The sequence below is a fragment of the Gymnodraco acuticeps genome, unplaced genomic scaffold (assembly GCF_902827175.1).
Source record: "Gymnodraco acuticeps unplaced genomic scaffold, fGymAcu1.1, whole genome shotgun sequence".
Lineage (NCBI taxonomy): Eukaryota > Metazoa > Chordata > Actinopteri > Perciformes > Bathydraconidae > Gymnodraco > Gymnodraco acuticeps.
Genome location: NW_022991992.1, coordinates 497850 through 523262, shown reverse-complemented (window position 1 = coordinate 523262; position 25413 = coordinate 497850). Strand labels below are relative to the sequence as shown.

General features: G+C 38.9%; 2 protein-coding genes across 7 annotated transcripts in view; both read left to right on the top strand.

Annotated features, from left to right (window-relative positions):
* The window catches only part of LOC117536350 (NACHT, LRR and PYD domains-containing protein 1b allele 1-like), a 60369-nt gene that overhangs the window by 17192 nt on the left and 17764 nt on the right, over positions 1-25413 (top strand). The window contains exons 16-21 of one of the 5 annotated variants that reach the window (XM_034201171.1): positions 20-273; positions 2836-2955; positions 3765-3912; positions 5170-5214; positions 6047-6094; positions 7528-8338. The exons of 3 other annotated variants lie outside the window; for them this stretch is intronic. In XM_034201171.1, the coding sequence (XP_034057062.1) occupies positions 20-273; positions 2836-2955; positions 3765-3912; positions 5170-5214; positions 6047-6094; positions 7528-7793 (881 nt within the window). In that variant the 3' untranslated portion in view covers positions 7794-8338. Of the gene's footprint in view, positions 1-19; positions 274-2835; positions 2956-3764; positions 3913-5169; positions 5215-6046; positions 6095-7527; positions 8339-25413 lie in introns of those variants that run through there. One more of the 5 variants, XM_034201172.1, reaches the window with a different exon arrangement.
* The window catches only part of LOC117536349, a 57049-nt gene continuing 42114 nt past the window's right edge, over positions 10479-25413 (top strand). Inside the window, exons 1-8 of one of the 2 annotated variants that reach the window (XM_034201169.1) lie at positions 10479-10535; positions 11199-11472; positions 11696-11724; positions 12223-12511; positions 12752-12780; positions 13813-14092; positions 14446-14489; positions 14872-15151. In XM_034201169.1, the coding sequence (XP_034057060.1) occupies positions 10530-10535; positions 11199-11472; positions 11696-11724; positions 12223-12511; positions 12752-12780; positions 13813-14092; positions 14446-14489; positions 14872-15151 (1231 nt within the window). In that variant the 5' untranslated portion in view covers positions 10479-10529. Of the gene's footprint in view, positions 10536-11198; positions 11473-11695; positions 11725-12222; positions 12512-12739; positions 12781-13812; positions 14093-14445; positions 14490-14871; positions 15152-25413 lie in introns of both variants that reach the window. The other variant, XM_034201168.1, reaches the window with a different exon arrangement.

The following is a 25413-nucleotide window of genomic DNA, read 5'->3' as shown; positions in this document are numbered from 1 at the left end:
TATGCTTCATACTATGCAGATGACATCCCTAAAATACTGCAAAAGTTTGCAGTCCTGCACATAGATGACTGTGGAGATGTTGTGGAAAAAGTGTCTGAAGTCACATCGTCCCATGTCAAGCTGTGTGAACCAGTTTTCTCTCCAAGAGCGGTCCTGATGAAATTGGGCTTTCCAGTAAAAATACACTGTAACGTGTTGATTTATTCAAAAGCCTACGCATCCTGCACCGTTCTTCATGTTTACCTGACCCCGCTCGATCCTGCTCTCAAAGAGGTTACTGAATATCTTACTGTCACACATTCAAAATGAAATCAAAACCTACAATGGAGTATTTGGGCTAAATTGTGAAAATAACATCTTTAATTCTTAAAGTAGTCCTGTTATGAGAGTAAAGTCATAAGTGAGGGAAAACATTTGAAGGAAATATTATCTGAAAAGGGTCCTATTGTGTGTTATGGAAATGGAGGATTTTAATACAATCAACTTCCAATCTTCCTTACCTGAACACAGCACCGCACACAGTGAATTCTAGTCTCTGCCTTTAACCCATCCTTAAACAAGAAGCAGTTGACTGCTATATTACAGTGCCCAGTGTGGGGCTCTGGTGCCTTGCTCAAGGTTACCTCAGCATGACCAGGAGACCAACTGCCACCTCACAAAGTATCAGTCCCCACTCTTCACTTTATCCGTTCAGGGACTTGAACCTGCAACCCTCTGGTCGCCAAGCCAAGTCCCTACAAACAGAGCTAGCTCTGTCCAAAGCTAGAAGCTATGTTTGCAACATGACTCTCAATGATCGATACATGGTTGACATATAACCTTTGTTTAGAGTCGGAGAGGTCCTGATAATTTATTCTGGTAAATTACTCTGACCTACTAATTGACCTTTCCGAAGTTATTGAGTCTATGTAAGGTTGCTGCTTGGCTCAGATCCACCAACGTCAGCAAGATCTCACCTCTTCCTAACCCCCCGAAAAACAAGGTTCAATTAACTGCTGTTTCAATTCAGACAACTCTTTTTTAATCTGTTTAAGGAATCCCGAAGGATTTTGATATCAGTAAATGGAGTGTGCTCCTACCTAAGTGTGTGTGGCAGGGTGCAATCTTACCTTTGAAGCAGGAGAGGAGGACACAGGTGTCTTTTAAATTATCCCAATCCAACTGGTGGGATTCAGTTTATTTGAAGAAAAATAGGTCCAAACTAATACAGGGTTTTTACCTTCTCTCTTTACAACATTATAATCATACTAAAAAAAAAACGTGCTGTGATCATGTTCAAATGAAACTTTAATTCACAGTCTTACATTTATTACCAAAATGTTTTAATTTCAACTGCCCATTTCAGTTGTGACATTTTAAAATTCTCCCGATAGAATTTAGAGGTATTTCCTCGTAAAAAGACCGGTGACAATAAAAAGCGCATTCAACTTTTTCATTTTACCAACTCAATTCACATCAGTTTCATACCTTTTTTCCGACACAGACGGCGGATTAACCTGTCAAAAACACATTCCTATCCGCCAAGAGTTCGAAGGAAGGTCCTTACAGGTCGCGGTATTTATAATATTCACAAACACCTCTCTCATCAAATCATTCCACTCAGCCAACAACCAAGAAATTCGAGAGATATTTACCCCGTCTGGCAGAACCTTTACCGAGAGCTAGTTACCCAGCTCTGAAGCACACAGCCTACCCGGAGAGAGTCTACCAGGGGTTTCCCCCCCCCTCTCTCTCGCGCTCTCTCAAAAAACCAGTCTCTTTATGCTAAAAAAACTGGATCGAAAACCCAAAAAACAAACTCCTCCTCTACACCCAATTTGTGGAAAACTGCGCATGCCCACTAATGTACAAGGCTAAACATGTCTCAACATGTTCCATAGTTTTATGACATGAGACACACCTCCTCATGTTAGTGTGAAAAGGACATGAACTCTCTTTGGCCTTTAATGTGTTTCTCCTTAGTGTGAAGCCCCCCCTCCCTGTGTACTGCTGTCACAGGAGAGGAAGAAAACTCAACCTAAACAAACCACTTTGTTTTGTTTATACTGTAACTATAGAAAAACCTAAAATATGAAGCATTTTCATTGTGGGTTATACAAGAATATAATTGATTATATTTGATTATAACTAACTTTCGTTTTTAAGTATTAAACATACTATGAAAACTCACAACACCCTCTTTTCAAAACGCAAAGTTATCAAAATAGCAACAGAAAAAATGGTAAGCACATACATATTCAAAAACCGTCAAGAAGCATTCTCATTATGGGTTTATACAAGAATAGGATTGATCATGTATGATTTATTAATTAACTTTCGTTTTTAAGTATTCACTTCATACCATGATCTCAATTAACTTTCGTTTTAAGTATTCACTTCATATGAAGATCTCAACACCTTATACTTATCATGGTGTTATAACGTGTTCCCTGATAATACTTATCAAGCGAGATATCATTTCGTTTTTTAGATTATCACTCGAGGGAAAGTTCTGCTCCATGGAAAGCTGCTTCAAACAGAAAAGCATTTAAGCCAATTTACCTGTTTCACATGTTGCTATAAATGTTAAATACAATCACAGACGTGCCTCAGACCTATTCGGTGGTAATTGTCGATGACGCTGCAGCATGGTTTGATCTCACTTATTTAGTTACTCTCAAAACGTTAAAGCCATTCTGAAATAACAAAATCTGAAAGAAATATTTATTTTTCTAGATACTGACCCTAATACTCTGTTGTTAAAACCTTATTGTTTCATGAATGCATTTTAAACACAGATGTTTCTTACTGTAAACTTGAAGCAGGGTTGTGCTTAGATTTAATTTATTTTTCCAGACCATCGACAAGGACAATAAAGAATACAAATTCATCCGAAAGCCACGCCCAAACAAGGACCTGAAAATGCACCAAGATTTCAACCTCAAAGCAGGCATAACGGCCGAGATTTGCCCAGAGGTACAGTTTGAATTGCCAGTAAATTGGGCCAGGTTCCTGGTATTGCTGACTACACTAGAATGGATGTGACACTAATTAAAATGGGAGTTATTAATTTATTTTATTGTAAATAATACCTGTGTCAACCTTGCAGTGAGACGTCAAAATAGCTACTGTTTGATATATCAATATCAAGGGAACTCACAAATTGTCAGAACCTCAAGATCTCCACTATACTTAAACGTCCCACTGAGGTGGATTATCTTTGCACCATCAGCTTTTTAATTTACAACCACCAGGCATTGGAATATGTTTCGAGCTGAGCGTAAAATATGCTGGTATTTGTATTTTATAGATCTGCTCTTTTGTTGATTTGTATGTATTTACCTACCCAGGGACTGCAGATGGAAATGAGCTAAAATTATACCATACATAATCTCTTCCCTTTTTGTAATTAATGTATTGTTATGCATGTTCCTTGTTTAATAAAGACATGATAAGATATGCCATACAGACAGAAGAATTAGCTATGGTTCAGTTACCAAAATGTGTTAACCTAGGGGAGCGAATGTAAGAAAATGTATGCTTGTAATTTACCAGTGGCATATCAAATTGTGGACTTAGTCAAAAACCAGCATGCATATACCATCAAACTTAAGTTAAACAATAAGGACTTCTCCATTTGAAATAACCAGCATCATTTTTTCTGTTCGCCATGTGACTAATTCACTTTTTTTTTAACAACTGAAATCTTCAGTTTATTCAATATTGACCCTCACATCTCATTTTGTCATCTCTCTCTGTTATTTCTTTTTTTTCTTCTCACATAGAAAATAACCCTCAGCAATGGTAGCCAAAGCCAACGCTCAATATTCTTTGACGTGCACTTTAAGAATCCAATCAGTGACTTCAACCTTACACTCTCACAACTTAAGAAAGGGAAACGCAAAACACGGTGGAGCCACAAGATTCTGAAAGGTCAGTGGGCATTATTACTTACTGTACATCATATGAATGAAATAATCATTCTTTTACCTTTTCATTTACTACGGTGTTATGCAAAAATGATTATAGTAAATTAAAGAGAGCCCAATCCCATTGTATGTCCAATCATAATAAAAATAATCTTTATTTAATGTGTTGATGAGAACACAATACATAAAAACAAAATATGAAAAATCCATATTTTGTATGTTCTGTATTTCAGTTGAGTTACGAAACTCTGGTGATTCAGATGGTAAGATGCTGCATATTAAAATGTTTGTTTTTACAGTTATTGAAATGATATTTCCATTACATTTATAAGAATCTTAAAGGTCCCATGTCATGCTTTTCCGGTTATTACCTGTCCCCTTGTGTGTTATGAAGGTTTTTATGCATGTAAACGGTCTGCAAAGTCACAAACCCTCAAAGTACACCCTGTAGCGAGTAACACTCAAATACCTGTCTATGCTGCCCCAGAACGTCTCGTTGGAGATTTCTCTTGTTTGTTTGTGTGATGAGTCCATGTCAGGTCCTTAGTGATGTTGAGATGGAGGTTTTCATCCTGGCACCAAGATATCAGGTTTTCGACCTCCTCTCTGTACACCGTCTCGTTGCCGTCGGTGATCAGGCCGATGACAGTCATGGGTCTCTGAGCTTGATGACCAGCTTGGAGGACACGATGGTGTTGAAAGCTGAACTGTTGTCAGTGAACAGCATTCTCACATATGTGTTCCTCTGGTCGAGGTGTGAGAGGGCAGTGTGGATGGTGAGGGCGATGGCGTCTGTAGACCTGTTTGCTCTGTAGGCAAACTGCAGGGGGTCCAGAAAGTCAGGGAGGGAGGAGGTGATGAATGTTTTGATTAACCACTCAAAGCACTTCATGGTGACGGAGGTGAGTGCCACTGGGCGGTAGTCATTGAGGCTGGTGGTTTTAGTCTTTTTGGGGACAGGAACGATGGTAGAGTATTTGAAACATGCAGGGACTACAGACTGCAGCAGGGACCTGTTGAAGATGTCTGTGAACACATCTGCCAGCTGAACTGCACACACCCTGAGAACACTTTTGGAAGAGCAAGATGTCAATAAGCACAAGAGAGGAATTACAAAACCCAACACATTATCATCATACATTGCCTTTAACCAGTTTAAACAGCCAATCACAGCATGCAGTGTTAGTGTGTCCTACACTAAAGTTTATGTCAAATTGTCATCCATCATATTTCTGACTAACCATATCCGTCTATTTTACAGAGGAATCTACGGGTGGACCGTCCTCAGAAAATGAATCAAGGGACAGTGAGTTGTTTATCTACATTAGGTTTTCTTGCTATTATAAAATAGAAGACTTGAAAAGGATACCATTTATTTTCCACCTGAGCAAAAAGTCTTTAGTCCACAAAAACTTAAAAGCCCCACACAAAAGACATAGCAGGGTCTGCAGCTTGGTTATGGATGAAAAATAATAGACTAGCAAATGGGAATATTGTCTACAGAATTTGCAGGTTAACATTTCTCCTCAAACTGCACCCTTCACATTGAGAACGACACTGTCTTGACACTGAATTTTGATGTACATTTACATAAAAGTAGTGTGAATAATGGTGCATAGTCATTTAAGGCTGGACATATGGACATAATCAAATTTCCAAATATTTCTGGTCAAATATATTCCACCAAAATTGTAGGGTTGATTATTCATGCTTTCACAAAATATGTAATGCAGGCACTTAAACGAGGAAAAGACACTTAGGAGATATGACGTTATACAAAGTGCAGTCTGACATCATGATTTCACTATGATATCCATATATGGCCCAGCCCCAATTCATTCACTTGAGATAGGAATTACCTTGGACACAAGCTGGTGTGTTGTAGCATAGACTTAGGAAGCTGAACAGTATTGAGAGACGTGGAGTAACACATTGTTGCTTTTAATCTTTACATTTAGTTGAATATAGAATAACATCAGTCTTATTGTTTTAGGTCTTCTATTAAACTGCCAACCAATGACAGTGCATGTATCATTGACACATTGAATTACCGTATTTTGCTATGTTGCTGTGTGCATGAAAAAAAAGTAAACCTGTTCATCATTAAGCAATTGTTATTTTCCCTCAATTTGTTTCAGCTGCTGGACCCTCAGCTCTAGAGACAGCTCAATACACCACGGTAGACGGTGGGTGCACACTTGATTTTGGTTTGTGATCCCTGTGGATCACAAACTTCACTTATCTGAATCATTCAGATGTCCATTGGCAAACTTCAGAGGGGCCTTTCATGTGCCTTCTTGAGCAGGGGACCTTGCAGGTGCTGCATGATGTTATGTATTATGGTACAGTGTGTTACCAATAGTTTTCTTGGTGACTGTGATCCCACGGGGCCAGATCTTGTGTGGAGCCCCAGACCGAGGGTGATTGATGGTAATTGAATGTTTCTTCCATTTCCGTATAATCGCACTAACAGTGGTCTCCTTCTCACCAAGCTGCTTTCTGGGTGTCTTGTAGCCAATCCCAGCCTTGAGCAGGTCTACAATCTTGTCCCTGAGGTCCTTAGACAGCGCTTTAGTCTTGCCCAGGGTGGAGAGGCTGGAATCTGAATGATTGATTCTGTGGACAGGTGTCTTTTATACAGTTAACAAGTTGATATTAGGAGTACTTTTTTAAAGGAAGAGGACTTCTGTAACCGGTCTGTGGGAGCCAGAATCCTTGTTTGTTGCAAGGGGATCAAATACTTATTTCCTACAGTTAAATGCAAATAAATTGTTATCTTTTGTATAATGTCAATTTCTGGATTTTCTTTTTGATATTCTTACTTACAATCAGAGTTGGGTGTAACGCGTTGCGCGACTTGCGCGTCCACATCTCCACGTGCAGTGCTGCATAAACATGGCTGAGTCAGCGATAACTTTCGAGGGGTGGAGGTATGCCCCTCTGGGGCCTATACTACGAAGGGGCCTATACTACGAAGCTGGTTCAAGATGAAGAAGTTAAACTTTAAACATCCATGACTTAAACACTTTATCCAGGATAAAAGCCACATAGCTGCACCTGCAAGGTGAATACAGCTGCTAACAGAAAAAGTGTTTGAATGCGTACATTTACAGGTTTATGATATCACTGCCCCGTCTAAGACACGATCTGACTTTAATTACATTTGACTCGAGTGTTTCGTCAACTTAATGTGTTGGACCTACAGCTGTTCGCACTGTAGGTGCGCCGCAGTCTCCGTGATCTGCCTGTAGAGAGGGGCGGGCCGGCCCTGTGAGTAAAGTAACGAGTTACTTTATGTAGAGAGTAACGAAGTAGTGTAATATATGACTTTTTTTAAAGTCATATGTAATAGGCCTATGTAATATATTACTTTTTTTTAGTAACAACCCCATCTCTGCTTACACTGTTAAAATAAACCTACCATTAAAATTATAGACTGTTAATTTTTTTGTTAGTGGACACACTTACAAAATCTGCAAGGGATCAAATACTTATTTCCTCCACTGTATTTAAAATAAAGAAGTCACTGTTATAGAATATTAAATTATTTGTTTAGAAATGTATCAAGTTGGCTTCATGGTATCATCAACACTTTACTCATTATTCCCTCCTTCCTCAGGTGAGCACTTTGTGGATAAACATAGGACCGAGCTGATCAAGAGAGTGAACTGCGTTGCAGACATTTTGGACCAGCTCCTTGAAGAAAAAGTCATCACACAATCGATTTATGATGAAATCATGGAAATCCGGACCACTCAGAAGAAGATGAGGGAACTCTTCAGTGGTCCCCTGAAATCAGCAGGGCCTCATGGCAAAGAAGTCTTCTACAGAATCCTTGAGAAAGAGGAGAAATGTCTCATTGATGACCTAAAGGGAAAGAAGTGAATGTTACGGATAAATCCTTTTTTAGACTAAACGTGCATTGTGCCTCAAGAAAAAAAACATCTTAAACGATTACAATGGGGAAATAGTCATGTAAATGTCTCTGTGGGGGGTTCTATCAAATATAGCTTTTGCACCTTCATGTTTAATCATAGCTCTTGCCCTTTTTTTACACTTGGACCAGTCATATTTTGTAAAATTAATAAGTTTTCCTGTAAGTTTAAAACCAGATTCAGCAAACCATGTAAGTCATTCATGTGATGTAATGATGTAAGAAATGATTTAGCGTTCTCACCTGCATGTAATGTTTTAATCCAGCAAATCCCAGATGGATTGAGTCAGCTTTTAACCTATTTTTTATAAATGAAAGGATGCTTGATCCTGAATGATTATCCTTAGGCTTTGCATGCAGATTTTAATTTTGATTATTGTCTTATGTGCTAAAGGATTCTCTCGTTGTGTTTTCCCTCATGAAAATATGTTTACTTATGGAGGCCAATGTTTTCTATTTCGAAATACATTTTCAATAAACTCTTATAAATATTACACATGTCGAGTGAATAGTGTTTTAAAAGTTGAAGCAAACATAATGATGTAATGAAGTTAACAGATTTAGGAACTTCGCTTTCCTCCTAGATGTTTTTTAATGTTTACATATTATTCTTATTTATTAAACTGGTTGTTCAGAAGGATACTGGAAGAAGGTAGTATTCTTTTGACGTTATCAACAAACATTGCTTTATTAACCAACCGCAATTTGTATGAACTAATTGTTTAGCCTTACCTACTTGTATGTTTGGATGAAGGGAGGCAGGACTTTACTTGGTGATGAAAGTACAGTTTATACATTTAAAGGGGAACATTTAAACATTGCTGCAGTTCCCCTTTAAATGTCCTTTTCCACGTCACTTCAGAGAAAAGGACACACGTTTAACTTCGGCTTCAGGAAACTGAACGAGAGGTAGAAATGTAGCGGGATTTAAACTTTTCATAAAGTTTAAAGATACTGAAAGATATTGAGAACCTGTTGGAAGCAGACTGAGGGAGAAAGAGAGAAACATCCGGTGAGTTTTATCTCTACGTGCAGCACGAACAGGTGTAACGTTCACGAGACAGATCAACTGGTGTCCCGCAGTTATTGAACATTATTGGATCTTTTTGCTTTCACTTTAACCAACTGCGTTTTCTTTGCACTAATGACATGTACAATTATATTATTCAGTCACTACACATTCACTTAATAACTGTCTCACTGACATATCGCTTCTGGTTTTTTAGGGTTCCGTTTCCTGACGTACAGTTTTACAAAATACGTCTGAAACTGTTATGGCAGGTTTCATGTGTTAGAAAATGACAAAAATGCTACTTTTAGTATTGTGGAGTTTGTGCTGTGTGGAAATGACCTTTTCCTGGGCTGTAAAGCTTTTAACCTATAAATACATGGATTAAAAAAGCAGTTTTTATCTTATTGGAGCATTAGTACTTGCTCGAGCCATTTTTTTAAATAACAAAATAGCAAACAATCTGTTAGCTTCTCAAATGATTTCCGAAATAGTTTCATATCATTGGAAATTGAGCATCTTTAGATTTGGACTGAATTAGCTCAAAATGGTTCGTTAAGCTACCACAAACTGATGTTCCTTTCATGATGGCTCAACGCTGTGCATGAGAAGTTCTTAAAGAGCCTTTCACTTTACTTGTAGCTTTTCTTTTCTTTTATCATTGGCTTTATTGTCTGTTTCTGATTCACACATGTATTCATAGTAGCTACTTTTTTTTCTTTGGCTAAACATTTGGAGTTGTCATTAAACTGAGCCTCACAATGTGTGGTGTAGCCTAAGCTAGTTTTAATTATTCATTTCTTAGTGTGGGGACCGTTAAAGAAAGACCGCATTTTGTTTCTCTTTCGTAAATATTATAAGAGACAACAGAGGTATGTGTAAAGTCTAACAACAATACCTTTTTTTAACAGCTCCTTAATCCTCGGCAGCACCTGATCTAAACATGATGGAGGAAGGTAGGTCCACAGGTATTACAGCATGTACACAGTATTTTAGTTTGAGTTAAGGTTGGCTACAACAAGCTGAGTTTAAAAGCAGAATCTGACTGGAAAATGTATTTCCTTCTGTTTTATCATGTAGGAAATTCTTCACTCGACTTACTCAATACTCAATAGCATATTGTCCACTAATCAGTTAGTTTGGTTATTGGGTTGTTTTTACCGGACCACGGATCTTTATAACTTAATTTTTTAAACATACAGAATCACCACATTAAACGTGTTTTTACCAGAGATGTGCTCCTTAGTTTCTTAGAAGTAATTCATTCAGAGTAAAAGTACATTTTCCGGTTTTGTAATATTAGATGAATTTGAGGTTTTACCACTTTTTATTAAATATATCGTGATGCATATTATCTCCAAGCTAACCACTTTGCCTTTTCTTTCCTCAGTGCTACTTGTGGATAAACATCATATAGCACTAGTCCAGAGAGTAAAAAACATTGAACCAATTCTGGATGGACTGCTCTCATATAAAGTTATCAAAAGAGAACATTATGAGGAAATCCTATCCCTCCATGGCCCTCGGGAGAAGATGAGGGCTCTCCTAAGTGGGCCTTTGAGAGTCTGTGGACCTGGAGGAAAAGAGATATTCTACAAACTGCTGAGAGAACATGAGTCCACATCTCCTCGATGGCCTTTGTGATGACTCTGAGAAATATAAGAAGAATAAGAAAGACATGGAGGTGAGTACATATTTAGTTTTGAAAAGGATTCTAAGGAAAGTTTGGATATCATATGGTGTGCCGCTCATATAATCACTGCTTTTGAGATGCAATTGGTGTATGCAATAGAGAGTAAAATATTAATGACTCCAAGCCAAACCTTTAAAACAACATTAGTTATCTTAACTCACCTTGATCTGGCAAATGTTTCTGAAATCGACGAGGAAATCCTTCACTGAGAAACAATATTCTGTAACCTCATATTATTTTCAAACATGATTTAAAATGATTGACAACATTTAAAATCATCCACTGACCCATTGGGCCCTGTGTGGAAGAATGGGTGTTCCTTAACCCAACAACTATTTATTTAGATTTGGGACAAAAATCCACTTGAGTACAAAAATAAACAGATTTTGAATTTGGTGGAAAAATGCCATGGGATTAAAATGATTAATGATAAAGATATTACATTTTGGATCGCCATGGATGTAAACTGCCACTTTTTGTGAAGGCATACAACCGCAATGCAGTAAATCGAGTTTTGAATACAATCTAAAAGTTAATCTTGGTGATAGAAATAAGAAGAGACTCAGTCTCTGATCTTGGATGTGAATCACACACATAACCTAACCTACATCCTATCCTGCATACACTCTAAGATATGTCCTTTAAACTTTACAGGTAGAAAGCATGATGGCTCAGAAGATACTTCTTGAATCATTGAATGATTTGAGTTCAGATGAGCTTAACCAATTCAAGTCACTCATTGAATTAGAGGAAAGTTTCCCACTGATCCTAAGGGGTCGACTCAAAGCGGCAAACACAGATGAAACAGTGGATCTGATGGTGAAGACGTTCAGCGGAAAGTGTGTGAATATGACCAAAACGGTTTTAAAGAAGATGAACAGGACTGATCTGGTGCAGAGATTGTCAGACATCAGCTCAGGAACCAAAGGTAAGAGAAACAAGACAGAAATATGTGAAAATATACATTTCTATTTCATAAGAATATCGTTTATGTATATTCAGATACCAAATGTATCTTAAGCCATTGAACAGTGTTAGAATATCTTTAAGTGGATATATAAATAATTATACTGTCACTGTTGAGGAGGTTAGTGTGTCACATTGGGATGAAATAAATGAAATGGGCCTTTTTCCTTTTTTTTTATCCTCAGAGGAACCGCTTCCTTCTCTGATCCAGAGCGTGAGTAAAGTCCCATCAATTTCACACAGTGCAGCCTTGACTCAGTAGAATCTTCATCCTGAACTTCATTTTGTTGTCCCAGATAGATAATCTGATCATGCCAAATTAGTTACACAAACATTCTTAGCCATTAATCTTATCTATATAGTATTTGTTCAAATACAAAAAAAAGAGAAACTGGTTAAAAATTGACTCTGTTGTAAAATCAAGAGGCTTATCGCAGTTTTTCTACCACAGCCTTTGAAAGAGTTACCCAGGAATTAAAATAAAGTAATTAATCAAACACCCAATTTATACAAAGATAAAATGGTTCTGTGATGAATTGGATGAACAATATAAAGTGTACTGATACGTTGTGCGTGTCATGACTGATGTTCTTTTACCACATCCACTCTTGTAAAACACTGAAACTGATGAGATGAAATCAAAATAATCTGTAATCATTCCAGCTGAGAAATTGCTCTTTTGCCCCATTAACGTCTCCTTTGATTTTACCAGGTGGAAACGATGGCGTCTGTCATAGAGCTGCTTCTGGAAACACTGAAAGATTTGAGTGACCAGGATTTAGAGAGTTTTAAGATGGTCCTGAATCAAATTCTCTCTGGCAATGACTACCCAGACATCTCATCAAGGTGGCACAGGATGATAGACAGGCAGGACATGGTGTTTTCTTTGGTGCAAGATCACAGCCAGCACAGACTGCTGGAGATGACCACTGAGGCTTTTGAGAAGATGAACAGGACTGATCTGGTGCAGAGGCTGTCACAAAGCAGCTCAGGACCCAAAAGTAAGACAAATAAAACAAACATCTTTAAATCATCAACCCTGTTTATCCTAAGTTAATAAGCTCTGTATTCTTCTTTTTAAATTATAAATATAGATGAAACGTATATTTATAATGTATTTATATCCTAGTGTACAAAGTATGTTTTATGACTAATCAGAACAATGATTAATATTTTGGGAGAGGGTAAAATGAATTGAGTTGGTTTATCTCCACCTCTTTTCTCTTCAGAGAAACACTCAGAGGCACAGCGACCTGCAGTGATCCAGAAAGTAAGTAATGTCACATCTGTCTGACTTTCTACAGCACACCTTTCCTTCAACAGGTAATGATATGACCAAAACACATGATTGACTTATCTATGATGATCTGTCTGTCTGTCTGTCTGTCTGTCTGTCTGTCTGTCTGTCTGTCTGTCTGTCTGTCTGTCTGTCTGTCTGTCTGTCTGTCTGTCTGTCTGTCTGTCTGTCTGTCTGCCTGTCTCTGGAAAACGTTAACAGTGATGAGATGCAAATAGACACATTTGTAATTGTCCAAGAGGAATATACCAGTGGCGAACCGTGTCTATCACAACTGGACCTTCTGTAGACACACACACCCGCCGCTGCCACTGTCGCTGTCGCTGTCGCTGCCGCTGCCCCCCTCCGCGGCATTATAATGTCCGTCTTTTCACTGAATTGTCGTCTTGAAAAGGGTACTCACAACAATTCCGCAACAACTTCATCTTCACCTGTTGCACTTGTCATTTCAACGTTAAAAACAATAAAACGGCATGAATTGCTTCGTCGCATTTATCTAGAGCCTCTGTCTCGAGCCAGTTAACCAGCGGGCCTTCTAGAATACCCTGGAATCGAGGGGAACTCTGAAAGAACATGCCCATTGGCTACAAATCAATATATGATTGGTTGACCAAACTGTCAGTCCAAACGTACGCTCTCATTCAGTGCAACGGCCAGCAGGACATTCGATCAAGGATGTAGAATACCTTGTTGAAGGATATTCTACCCAGAGACCCAGAACGAGATCTGATTGGTTGCTTTCTTTTCTAACAGAAAACCACTGAAATGCGTAGTGCATCGTCCGAGAAGGACAAACAAATCAACGTAACACTTTAATATTACAGATCAACAACACAGATACCATTCTCATTTATTCATTTTATTACATTTTATTTATATAATTAAATCGATATTTTGTTTGTTTTATCTGAGTGTTCCAGGGTATTCTCTGAATACCTTGAAGGCCCTGACGGTTCGCCACTGGAATATACACACGTCTAATGATGAATGTATTGATTATTTCAGGTAGCAACAATGGCAGCTGTTAAACATCTGCTTTTGGAAACTCTGAATGATTTGAGAAACGAGGATTTTCGGAAATTCAAGCAGACCCTGGATTTAATTATCTCCAAGAAGAAGCCGAGATATTTTCCAGTGATTTGGGGTTCCTCACCAGGCAGAGCTCATACAGTGAAAAAGATAATAGAGATCTTCGGCCAACAGTGTGTAGAGATAACCATGGAGGTTTTGAAGGACATTAACAGGACTGATCTGAGGCAGAGGTTTACAAACTTAGAACTCAAAGGTAAGACAAAGAAGAAAACAATTAACATAAACAAGTGTGTCATAAACATTACGTCACATACATCATACATTTTCTCAGCGACATCATCAATGTTAAATATAAAACAAACTTGGAACAGGAATCAATGCAAACATTAAATAAATAATGATATGACCAACAGGCACATTGTCTCAACAAGAAATATTGTGTTAAAATGCTTTAGATTGTGACAGTGTTAATTATTGATGTACATTCATTTTATTTTCATTTGTTTCCGTTTAAAGTAAGTAAGCGTAATTAAAGTTGATTATATTCTCTTATGTTAAATGAGTTTTCAATCCTCTGAGTCATTTAAATGTATTTTCTCTCTTCAGAGATGTACTCTGTGGATGAACATCGACCTGCACAGTCCGAGGGAGTGAGTCTGACTTTACACATCACAGCTTGCATTCAATAGATGCAAGTTGTTAACCATATCCATCTTGAACATAAAGATGATGATGCAAACCAAACCATTTTTAAGGTTGATCTCTTCCGTCAAAATGATTTTTCTTCCACTGATGTTATGATCAGATTAGCAGACTGAAGTCTGAACACTCATATACAAATGTGCATTAGTCAAGAAAACAGATAAACATATTTAATAGAACAGATGTTAGTGTGTCTTTGACTTGAGAGATCTTGTAAACATTTTATAAAATCCTCTTGTCTGAAACACTGACTGCCGAAATGAATACAAAGTAATATTCATTTCCATAGAGAAATAGCACCTTTTCTTACACATCCGTTACATTTTTCAGGCACCAATTGCAGCAATGAAAGAGATCCTTAAAACTCTTAAGGATTTGAGTGGCGATGAGCGCTACAGATTTAAGTGGTATCTGCCCTTCACGTACTTCCAGAAGAGCATATCCTCCTTTCATGGATATCCCAATTGGACAGAAAGTGCATCCCAGCTAGTGGATCAGATGGTGGAGACCTGTGGTCCGCAGTCTGTGGAAGTGACCAGGGAGGTTTTAATGGACCTGAACAGAACTGATCTAGCAGAGAGATTGTCAGAGACTATCTTAAGACTCAAAGGTAAGAGAAAGAAAACAAAAACTGCTACATCACACAGAAGAGTTAATAGTCATGAGTTTTTGTAATGTTTGCAATGCTTTTGTATTGGAGTTTTTTGGATTTTAAGGAATAGTTCACCTACAAAATGACCAGTTGTTTTGTTTTACATTTACTCACCCTGAGTTCTCCATAATTGTTGAAGACATCTGTTTTATTGCATGCCTCCTCTGTGAGTCACAAATAAAACAATGGAGAAAGTCTTTATGAATGGAAGTAAATGGGGGCGTGTTTAATAACAGTTCAACTTGATCAAAACAACCTAACCTCTAAAACACTTCTGCATCAACAGTCTCATACTTGCACGTGGAGTACCCGTCTGTGCCTTGAAATGCTTAAAACAGGAAGGTTTAGTGAAAATGCACGTTTTAAGGAAGTAGTGAACTCGTGCCAGGATAAATGAGACTTGGATTCTACTGCACGAGTTGTGTGGGAGTTTGTAAATAGATGTTTTATATAGTTTTAGTTATAAAGTTAATAAAGTTGTTTTCTTGTTAAACACAGCTCCCTATTAATCAATACTTTTGTCTGTTTTGTTTCTTGAAGAATTAAAGGTAACAAGGGAGGAGTCATTTCTATTAAAAGGTCATTTTGTGGGTGCAGTGTTCCTTTAATGGGTGTTACTAATATAATGTCAAACCTCTCACTCTTTGTGATTGATTTGAATGATGCCAGCATGAACCATATTTGAGTGTTATTTAGTTGAATTATTCATATTACGTTATTTTTTTCAAAAGTAACTCAATCTGACTAAAGTTGTCCATAGTCTGATTTTGAATCAGTCGTGTGCTCTTTTTCTTTTTTTCTTCTCTTCAGAGAAATGGCTTCCTTCACTGATCCAGAGAGTGAGTAATGTCCCATCACTCTGACTCCACCCAGTGCAGCTTTGACTCAGTAGATTTAGAAGACTGAAAATAATCTCCACCCTGAACATTATTCATGATACAAACCTTTTTTGGTCTCGGATAGTTTTCTTACAGAAATAATCTGATCACGCCAAGTTAGGAACACATACTGTAGGTTCTAGGCATCAATGTTATTTATGAATAGTGTTAATAATTTGTGTTATGTCTGTCTGGAGGGGAAATTATAGCACATTCTTCATGAGTTGTTTTTCTAACATTCAGAAAGAGAAATTAACAATACTGAGGTAAAAATAAAGATAGTGATTCTTACTCTTCAATAACAAAATAAAAAGATGCAACTGGTTAAACTGCCACTCAGTTGCTAAATCAAGACGCCTGACGTAATTATTCTACCACAGCCTTTGAAAGAGTTACCTAGGGGGTCAAATAAAGTAATTAATCAAACACGCCTTTATACAAAAAGAAAATGGTTTTGTGATGAATTGGATGAACAATATAAAGTGTACTGATACGTTGTGGTGACATGGCTGATGTTCTCTTACCACATACCCTCTTGTAAAACACTGAAACTGACGAGTTATAAACAAAAAATAATCTGTAATCATCCCAGCTGAGAAATTTATCTTTTGCCCCAATACGATACGATATTACTTTATTTGTCAGATCAAGTCTGAAATTTGACTTGCGTCACAGCAGCTCCATGTCCAACATCAACAGACAAATACGGCACAATCAGTGAGAGAAAACATGCTCAGCGTGCATTTGACCTGGGATTTAGCTCTGTATTTACTGTGAGGATTGACTGATGCACAAAGGAGTGCTTCAGTCTGACTTTATTGAATCGTGGGACCCTGTATCTCCGATTAGATGGTAGAAGTTCATATTCACTGTTCAGAACATGGTTTGGGTCAGAGGTTATGTTGTTGGACAGCCTCACTAGGTTGTTATGATAGGCTGAGTCATAGAGTCTCTGATAGGGTTGACCAACAATCTTTGAGCAGATTTTTAACAGGTGGAGCAGTTTTGATTAACATCTCCTTTGATTTTACCAGGTGGAAACGATGGCGTCTGTCATAGAGCTGCTTCTGGAAACACTGAAAGATTTGAGTGACCAGGATTTACAGAGTTTTAAGATGGTCCTGAGTCAAATTCTCCCTGACAAAGACTACCCAGACATCTCATCAAGGTGGCTAATGATGAGAGACAGGCAGGACATGGTGTTTTATTGGGTGCAAGATCACAGCCAGCACAGACTGCTGGAGATGACCACTGAGGCTTTTGAGAAGATGAACAGGACTGATCTGGTGCAGAGGCTGTCACAAAGCAGCTCAGGACCCAAAAGTAAGACAAATAAAACAAACATCTTTAAATCATCAAACCTGTTTATCCTAAGTTAATAAGCTCTGTAATCTTCTTTTTAAGTTATAAATATAGATGAAACGTATATTTATAATGTATTTATATCCTAGTGTACAAAGTATGTTTTATGACTAATCAGAACAATGATTAATATTTTGGGAGAGGGTAAAATTAATTGAGTTTGTTTATCTCCACCTCTTTTCTCTTCAGAGAAACACTCAGAGGCACAGCGACCTGCAGTGATCCAGAAAGTAAGTAATGTCATCTGACGTCTGACTTTCTATATATGACCCAAACACATGATTGACTTATCTATGATGATCTGTCTGTCTGTCTGTCTGTTTGTTTGTCAAACACAACAACTAACCAGTTTATAAGGCAAGGCAAGTTTATTTATAGCACCTTTCAACACAAGGCAATTCAAAGTGCTTTACAAAAATGAAAGACATTAAGAGCATTAAGAAACTATTCTAAAATGATATCTAGAAACACTCATTTAAAAGCAATGATATAAAATGACATTTAAAAACACTAATTTAAAAGCAAAGATAAAATGCAAAGATAATAAAAGTTACAGTGCAGTTTAAGATATGAATATTTCAATTAAAAGCAGCGGCAAAAAGAAAAGTCTTCAGCCTGGATTTAAAAGTAGTCAGAGTTGCAGTGGACCTGCAGGTTTCTGGGAGTTTGTTCCAGATATTTGGAGCATAATAACTGAACGCTGCTTCTCCATGTGTAGTTCTGACTCTGAGGACAGAAAGCTGACCAGTCCCTGAAGACCTGAGAGATCTGGATGGTTCATAATTTAGCAGGAGGTCAGAAATGTATTTCGGGCCTAAACCATTCAAAGCTTTATAAACCAGCAGCAGTATTTTGAAATCTATTCTTTGACACACAGGAAGCCAGTGTAAAGACTTCAGAACAGGAGTGATGTGATCCACTTTCTTAGTGTTAGTGAAGACTCGAGCAGCAGCGTTCTGAATTAGCTGCAGCTTTCTAATAGATGTTTTAGTGAGACCTGTGAAGACACCATTACAGTAGTCCAGTCTACTGAAGATAAAAGCATGGACAAGTTTTTCCAAATCCTGCTGTGACATTAGTCTTTTAATCCTAGATATGTTCTTTAGGTGATAGTAGGCTGATTTAGTAACTGTTTTAATGTGACTGTTGAAACTCAGGTCAGAGTCCATGACTACACCTAGATTTATGGCTTTATCTGTTGTTTTGAACATTGCAGACTGAAGCTCAGCGCTAACTTTTATACGTTCTGCCTTGGCTCCAAAAACCATTACCTCAGTTTTATCTTTGTTTAATTGGAGAAAGTTCTGACACATCCAGTCATTGATTTGTTCAATGCACTTATTCAGTGTTTGAATTGGAGCATAGTCTCCTGGTGAAATTGTTACGTACATTTGTGTGTCATCCGCATAGCTATGGTAACTTATGTTGTAGTTTTTCATTATCTGAGCCAGTGGTAGCATGTAGATGTTAAAGAGAAGAGGCCCCAAGATGGAGCCTTGAGGAACCCCACATGTCATATTTGTCAACTCAGATGTGTATTTACCTATATAAACAAAGTTGTTTCTGTCCTTTAAGTAGGATTCAAACCAATTTTAGAACTGTTGCCGAAAGTCCCACCCAGTTTTCCAGTCAGTCTAGTAATATGCTGTGGTCAACAGTGTCAAACGCAGCACTGAGATCTAATAATACTAACACTGAAGTTCTGCCACTGTCTGTGTTTAAGTGGGTGTCATTGAAGACCTTTACAAGAGCAGTCGCAGTGCTGTGGTTTGGACGAAAGCCTGACTGTGACACATCGAAACAGTTATTCAAATGCCAGAAATTACTCAACTGTTGAAAAACTACTTTTTCAATGATTTTACCTAGAAATGGGAGGTTTGATATGGGCCTGTAATTGTTAATTACTGAAGCATCTAGATCAGGGGTGCCCACACTTTTTTGGCTGGTGAGCTACTTTTGAAATGACCAGCTCACCGAGGTCTCCCAACCAAAAATAAAATCCCAAATGGCAAGGGTTGCTGAATAACACGTTTTATTTATACATGGGATAACTACAATAGGGCTGCAACAAACGACTAATTTGATAATCGATTAATCTATCGATTAATGAAACGATTAATCAACTATTCGGACTATTACTGTATGCCTTGCACAATTTCTCAAACACTCTTATTTAGCCATCAACTTTTAGATTTAACTTGAGGTTGTTTTAGGCATGTGGAAACTAACAATGAAGACAATAAAGATGAATACTTGATTCTAATCTACACACATACAAGTATTTAACTGAAGTTACACAACAAATAATAATAATAATAATAAATGATATTTATATAGCGCCTTTCAAGGGACCCAAGGTTGCTGTATATGGTGGACAAACAGACAATCAACGGGCAAACCAAATAAATAAATAAAGGAAGCCGGGGGACCAGAAAAGGGCTAGGGCCCGAAGGCCAGGGTGAACAGGTGTGTTCTTAGTGATGATTTGAAGATGTCCAGGGAGGCAGCATTACGGATCTCGGCAGGAAGTGCATTCCAGAGGGTGGGGGCCGCAACACTGAATGCCCTGTCACCAACAGTTCGGAGGCGAGAGCGGGGGATGGAGAGCAGGCTCGTGTCTGAGGACCGCAGACTCCGAGAAGGGGTGTAGGGATGGAGGAGGTCCGATAAGTGTAGCGTCTTTGGGTTCAAGAAAAGCGCTATAGAAATAAAATATATTATTATTATTATAAGTACTGGGGGGGCGAGGGAATGGAGGGACTTGTACGTGAGGATGAGTGTTTTGTATTGAATCCGGGACTTGACCGGCAGCCAGTGTAGGTGGATGAGGGTGGGGGTGATATGGTGCCATGGCTTGGTGTGGGTGAGAAGCCTGGCGGCAGAGTTCTGGACGTATTGGAGCCTATCCAGGGTTTTGCTGGGAACCCCGGACAGGACTCCATTGCAATAGTCTAGACGGGATGTAATGAAGGCGTGTACAAGGGTTTCTGCCACAGAGTCAGAGAGTGAAGGCCGGATTCTGGCAATGTTTTTTAGGTGGTAGAAGGCGGATTTGGTGACAGATTTGACGTGCGCCTGGAAAGAGAGGGTGGTGTCCAGGATGACTCCCAGATTGCGGACTTCAGTGGACGGGGAGATGGATCAGCTGTCAATGGAGAGAAGCAGGTCTCCAACCTTCTGGAGCTGCGTCTTGGGAGCCACAATCATAAGCTCTGTTTTATTGCTGTTGATTTTGAGCAGGTTTGATGACATCCAGTTTTTTATGTCCTGTAGGCAGTTGACAAGGGATTGAGGGGGGAGCTGAGTGGACGGTTTGGTGCAGAGATAGAGCTGTGTGTCATCAGCATAAGAGTGAAAGCTGAGACCATGTTGGCGGATGATTTGACCAAGTGGGAGCTTTTAGATATTGAATAGGAGGGGTCCAAGCACAGAGCCTTGAGGTACACCTTAGTTGACTGGGGCGGGAGGGGAGCTGCAGTCACTGATGGTGACAAAGTTTTTCCTGTTAGACAGGTAGGACAACAGTGTTGTTGATACAGAGTTGGAGTTTATTCACACGTCACATACTACAGTGTGTAATGTTTTCAAGAAACATTGAACAGTGCTGCCACATATGACACAGGAAAAAAGAAAAGACACTGAACCCTTTCTTTGCCATTATTTAAAAATAGTATTGCTACAAAAGTATAAATTAGGCTTACTAATAAGACAACTCAGATCTGAAGCTATGGAATCTGCTGCCAAAGTGCAATAAAAAAGACAAAATTAATAGAATTTGTTGCATTTTAGTAAAGTATACAAATAAATGCCTTTTTTTAAATGGGATGCAAGCAACACTAGTTTCTTAACCTGAATTGATAATAGACAATAATCAATTTGAGTTTTTTTGAACATTTTTGTGAACAGAAATAGAGCTCTCAAAAAAAAACACAGGAATGATCAGAGAGTGCAACATCAGTCACCACAACCTTTGAGATATTCAGACCCTTTGAGATAATTAAGTCCAGAGTGTGCCACTTATTGTGCGTGGGCTCCGTCACATGCTGAGTCAGTCCATAGTTATCAAGAACACAAAACAGTTATTTAGCCCCTCTGTCCTGGGGGTTGTCAACATGGATGTTAAAATCACCAACAATGACTAGACGGTCAAAGTCAATACACACTATAGACAGCAGTTCAGTAAAGTCATCAAAAAAGCTTGCACAGTATTTGGGTGGTCTATAGATATTTAGGAACAGAGCTCGAGAGGAGCATTTCAGCTGAAGGGCCACATATTCAAAAGAAGCAAGGCTCCCATAAGATGTCTTCCTGCATTGAAGGGAATCATTGAACAGAATAGCAACTCCTCCCCCTTTTGTTATGCATTATTTCCTGACTCATAAAACTGAAGTTCGGAGTTGTTGATTCGAAAAGAACAGCTGCACTGTTATTTTGATCAATCCAAGTTTCCGTTAAAAAACATAAAATCGAGATTGTGCTCAGTGATAAAATCATTGATTAAAAACGTTTTTCCTGCCAAAGACCTGACATTTAATTACATTATTACATTACATTGCATTTAGCTGACGCTTTTATCCAAAGCGACTTACAATAAGTACATTCGACCAGGAAGACACAACCTTGAAGAAAACAGAATCATATAAGTACATCAGGTTTCATAGAGCCAAACATTTCAAGTGCTACTCAACTGGCTTTAGATAAGCCAGTCCTTTATTAGTATATAAGTGCTTTGTTAATAAATCTATCGCTCGAAGTGGAGTCGAAAGAGATGAGTTTTCAGTTTGCGCCGGAAGATGTGCAAGCTATCAGCTGTCCTGATGTCAATGGGGAGCTCATTCCACCATCTTGGAGCCAGGATAGCAAACCCACGTGTTTTTGCTGATGGGAACTTGGGTCCCCCTCACAGCGAGGGTATAGCGAGTCGTTTGGCTGATGCAGAGCGTAGTGCACGCGCTGGGGTGTACGGTTTAACCATGTCCTGGATGTACGAAGGGCCAGATCCATTGGCAGCATGGTAAGCAAGTACCAGTGTCTTGAAGTGGATTCTAGCAGTTACCGGAAGCCAGTGAAGGGAGCGGAGGAGCGGAGTGGTGTGGGAACATTTAGGAAGGTTGAAGACCAGATGAGCCGCTGCATTCTGGGTGAGCTGCAGAGGTCGGATGGCACATGCAGGTAGACCAGCCAGGAGGGAGTTGCAGTAGTCTAGGCGTGAGATAACGAGAGCCTGGACCAGAACCTGCGTCGCTTTCTGTGTCAGCTGGGGACGTATCTTCCTGATGTTGTAAAGCGTGTATCTGTAATAAAAGCTAGTTTAAGTTAGTTCGATACACTATCAGTCAGATTTTTTGTGACAAGCTGTGGCTGACATGGAATCACTGCTAAATTCGATAAACTCACACAAACGTTTGAGCGCTTCCTGTTTCTAAGATTCACCGCTCTTAATCTATTACCTATCAACACAGATATCAGCAAAGCTACTGACAGGCAGGGCCCCGGCTTGTCCTGGAAAGAGTTGAGAGTGCCATACGCCCTTGAGCCTGGACCCAGCACATATCAGTTAGAGTTTGTTGCGTTTTGTACACACACATCCTTATCAGGCTTCGGAGACCGCAGATGCTGTCTTGAAGATGATGTGATGAAGATGGGGGAGATGGTGCGCGTCTCTGCTTCGGTGATTGTGGTGGGAGTCGTTGAGGGGCGGGGGTAAAGGACATGCTGCCAACCCTGCGTATCGCCTTCATGCGGTAATTGATCTCCAGGAAGGACTTGGTGCCAACTCTCTGTATCTCCTTCATGTGGTCAAACTCAAGGAAGGTGGGCGAGGGTGAAAGGGTAAACGGAGAGTAGAGAGAGCTGGGGGGTGAAGGAAGAGTATCCTCAAAGGTGATAGGGGGGGTGAAGGGCGGTGGAGACGCCTTCATTTGTGTCATAGGTTTCCCATAATCAAGACATTCCTCAGGCTGGCGCAGCGATACTTTTTCAAGGTTTTCTGCGAGATGTGTTGTGTCTTTCTCTTGTTTTGATTTCTCTTGTTGCTTGTCCTTGGCAGAGGGAACAGATTGATGACGCAGGCAGTTGAATATGTTAGAGATAAACAATTTCACTCCTGTCTTGTTCAGGCAAACTCCACCTGCCTTAAAAAGATGTCTGCGGTCCCAGAAAAGTTAAAATGGACAGAATGGTCAGTACAGGCAGTTGAAAGCCATGTGTTCAGTGCAAACAATCTGCTGAATCTCTCCACTCCTCTTCTGACTGGCGGTAGAGGGCCACTGATGAACACCTCCGCATTTAGAGAGCTGACAGTTTCCAACAGACATTTAAAGTCTTCTTTCAGCACTTCTGACTGTTGTTTCACTGCAGTACCAGACTTTATCTGTTGCTAGGCCACGCTACTATAAGACTGAGGTCGTCGTAAAAATATTGAAATATGGCTGAAACACTCCATCTATTTACGAAGAATAACTGTCCCAGTGATCAGTTAATGTCCAGGAGCCGCTGCTCGAAGTTTTCAGAAAAGAAAAATAGGAAAATCAGCATAAAAGTAAGCAGAGGCAAGAGCAAGCAGAAAAGCGTCTGCACTGTAAGAAAGCAGGAAGATTTTAGTTAAAGGGAAACATTAACTGTGATGAGATGCAAATATACATGTCTAATGAATGTATTGATTATTTCAGGTAGCAACAATGGCAGCTGTTAAACATCTGCTTTTGGAAACTCTGTATGATTTGAGAAACGAGGATCTAGAGAAATTCAAGCAGACCCTGGATTTAATTGTCTCCAAGAAGAAGCCGAGATATTTTTTTTTGATTTTGAGTTCCTCAACAAGCAGAGCACAAATAGTGGAAGAGATCATTCAGATCTTCGGCCAACAGTGTGTAGAGATAACCATGGAGGTTTTGAAAGACATTAACAGGACTGATCTGAGGCAGAGGTTGAGAAAGCCCAGCTCAGAACTCAAAGGTAAGACAAAGAAGAAGAAAAAACCTTGCATACATTTTATATTTCAGTATGAAAAAAATGAAGTATGAAGTATAAAAAAACATGGGACAGGAATCCATACAAACATTAAAGAAATAATTAAAATACCATAAAAGGCCACCGACACATAGTCTCAACAAGAAACAGAATGTTTTAAGTTGAAGTAGTTTAGTTTTGTTGCTGGGATCTTGTGTGTTAGACATTCACTTTATTTTCTCTCTTCAGAGATGTACTCTGTGGATGAACATCGACCTGCACAGTCCGAGGGAGTGAGTCTGACTTTACACATCACAGCTTGCATTCAATAGATGCAAGTTGTTAACCATATCCATCTTGAACATAAAGATGATGATGCAAACCAAACCATTTTTAAAGTTGATCTCTTCCGTCAAAATGATTTTTCTTCCACTGATGTTATGATCAGATTAGCAGACTGAAGTCTGAACACTCATATACAAATGTGCATTAGTCAAGAAAAAAGCTAAACATATTTAATAAAACAGATGTTAGTGTGTCTTTGACTTGAGAGATCTTAGAAGAAATAGCACCTTTTCTTACACATCCGTTACATTTTTCAGGCACAAATTGCAGCAGAGAAACCGATCCTTTTGGAAACTCTTAAGGATTTGAGTGTTCCTGAGCGCTACAGATTTCAGTGGTTGCTGCCGTTCACGTACTTCCAGAAGAGCATATCCTACCTCTCTTATGGATATCCCAATTGGGCAGAACGTACACTCCAGCTGGTGGATCATATGGTGGAGACCTGTAGTCCGCAGTCTGTGGAGGTGACCAGGGAGGTTTTAATGGACATGGACAGAACTGATCTAGCGGAGAGATTATCAGAAACTATCTTAAGACTCAAAGGTAAGAGAAAGAAAACAAAAACTGCTCCATCACACAGAAGAGTTAATAGTCATGAGTTTTGTATTTGTTGCAATGCTTTTGTACTTTATTTTTTTAATTTTAAGGAATAATTAACTTTAATTAATTACTCCACTGTGAGTA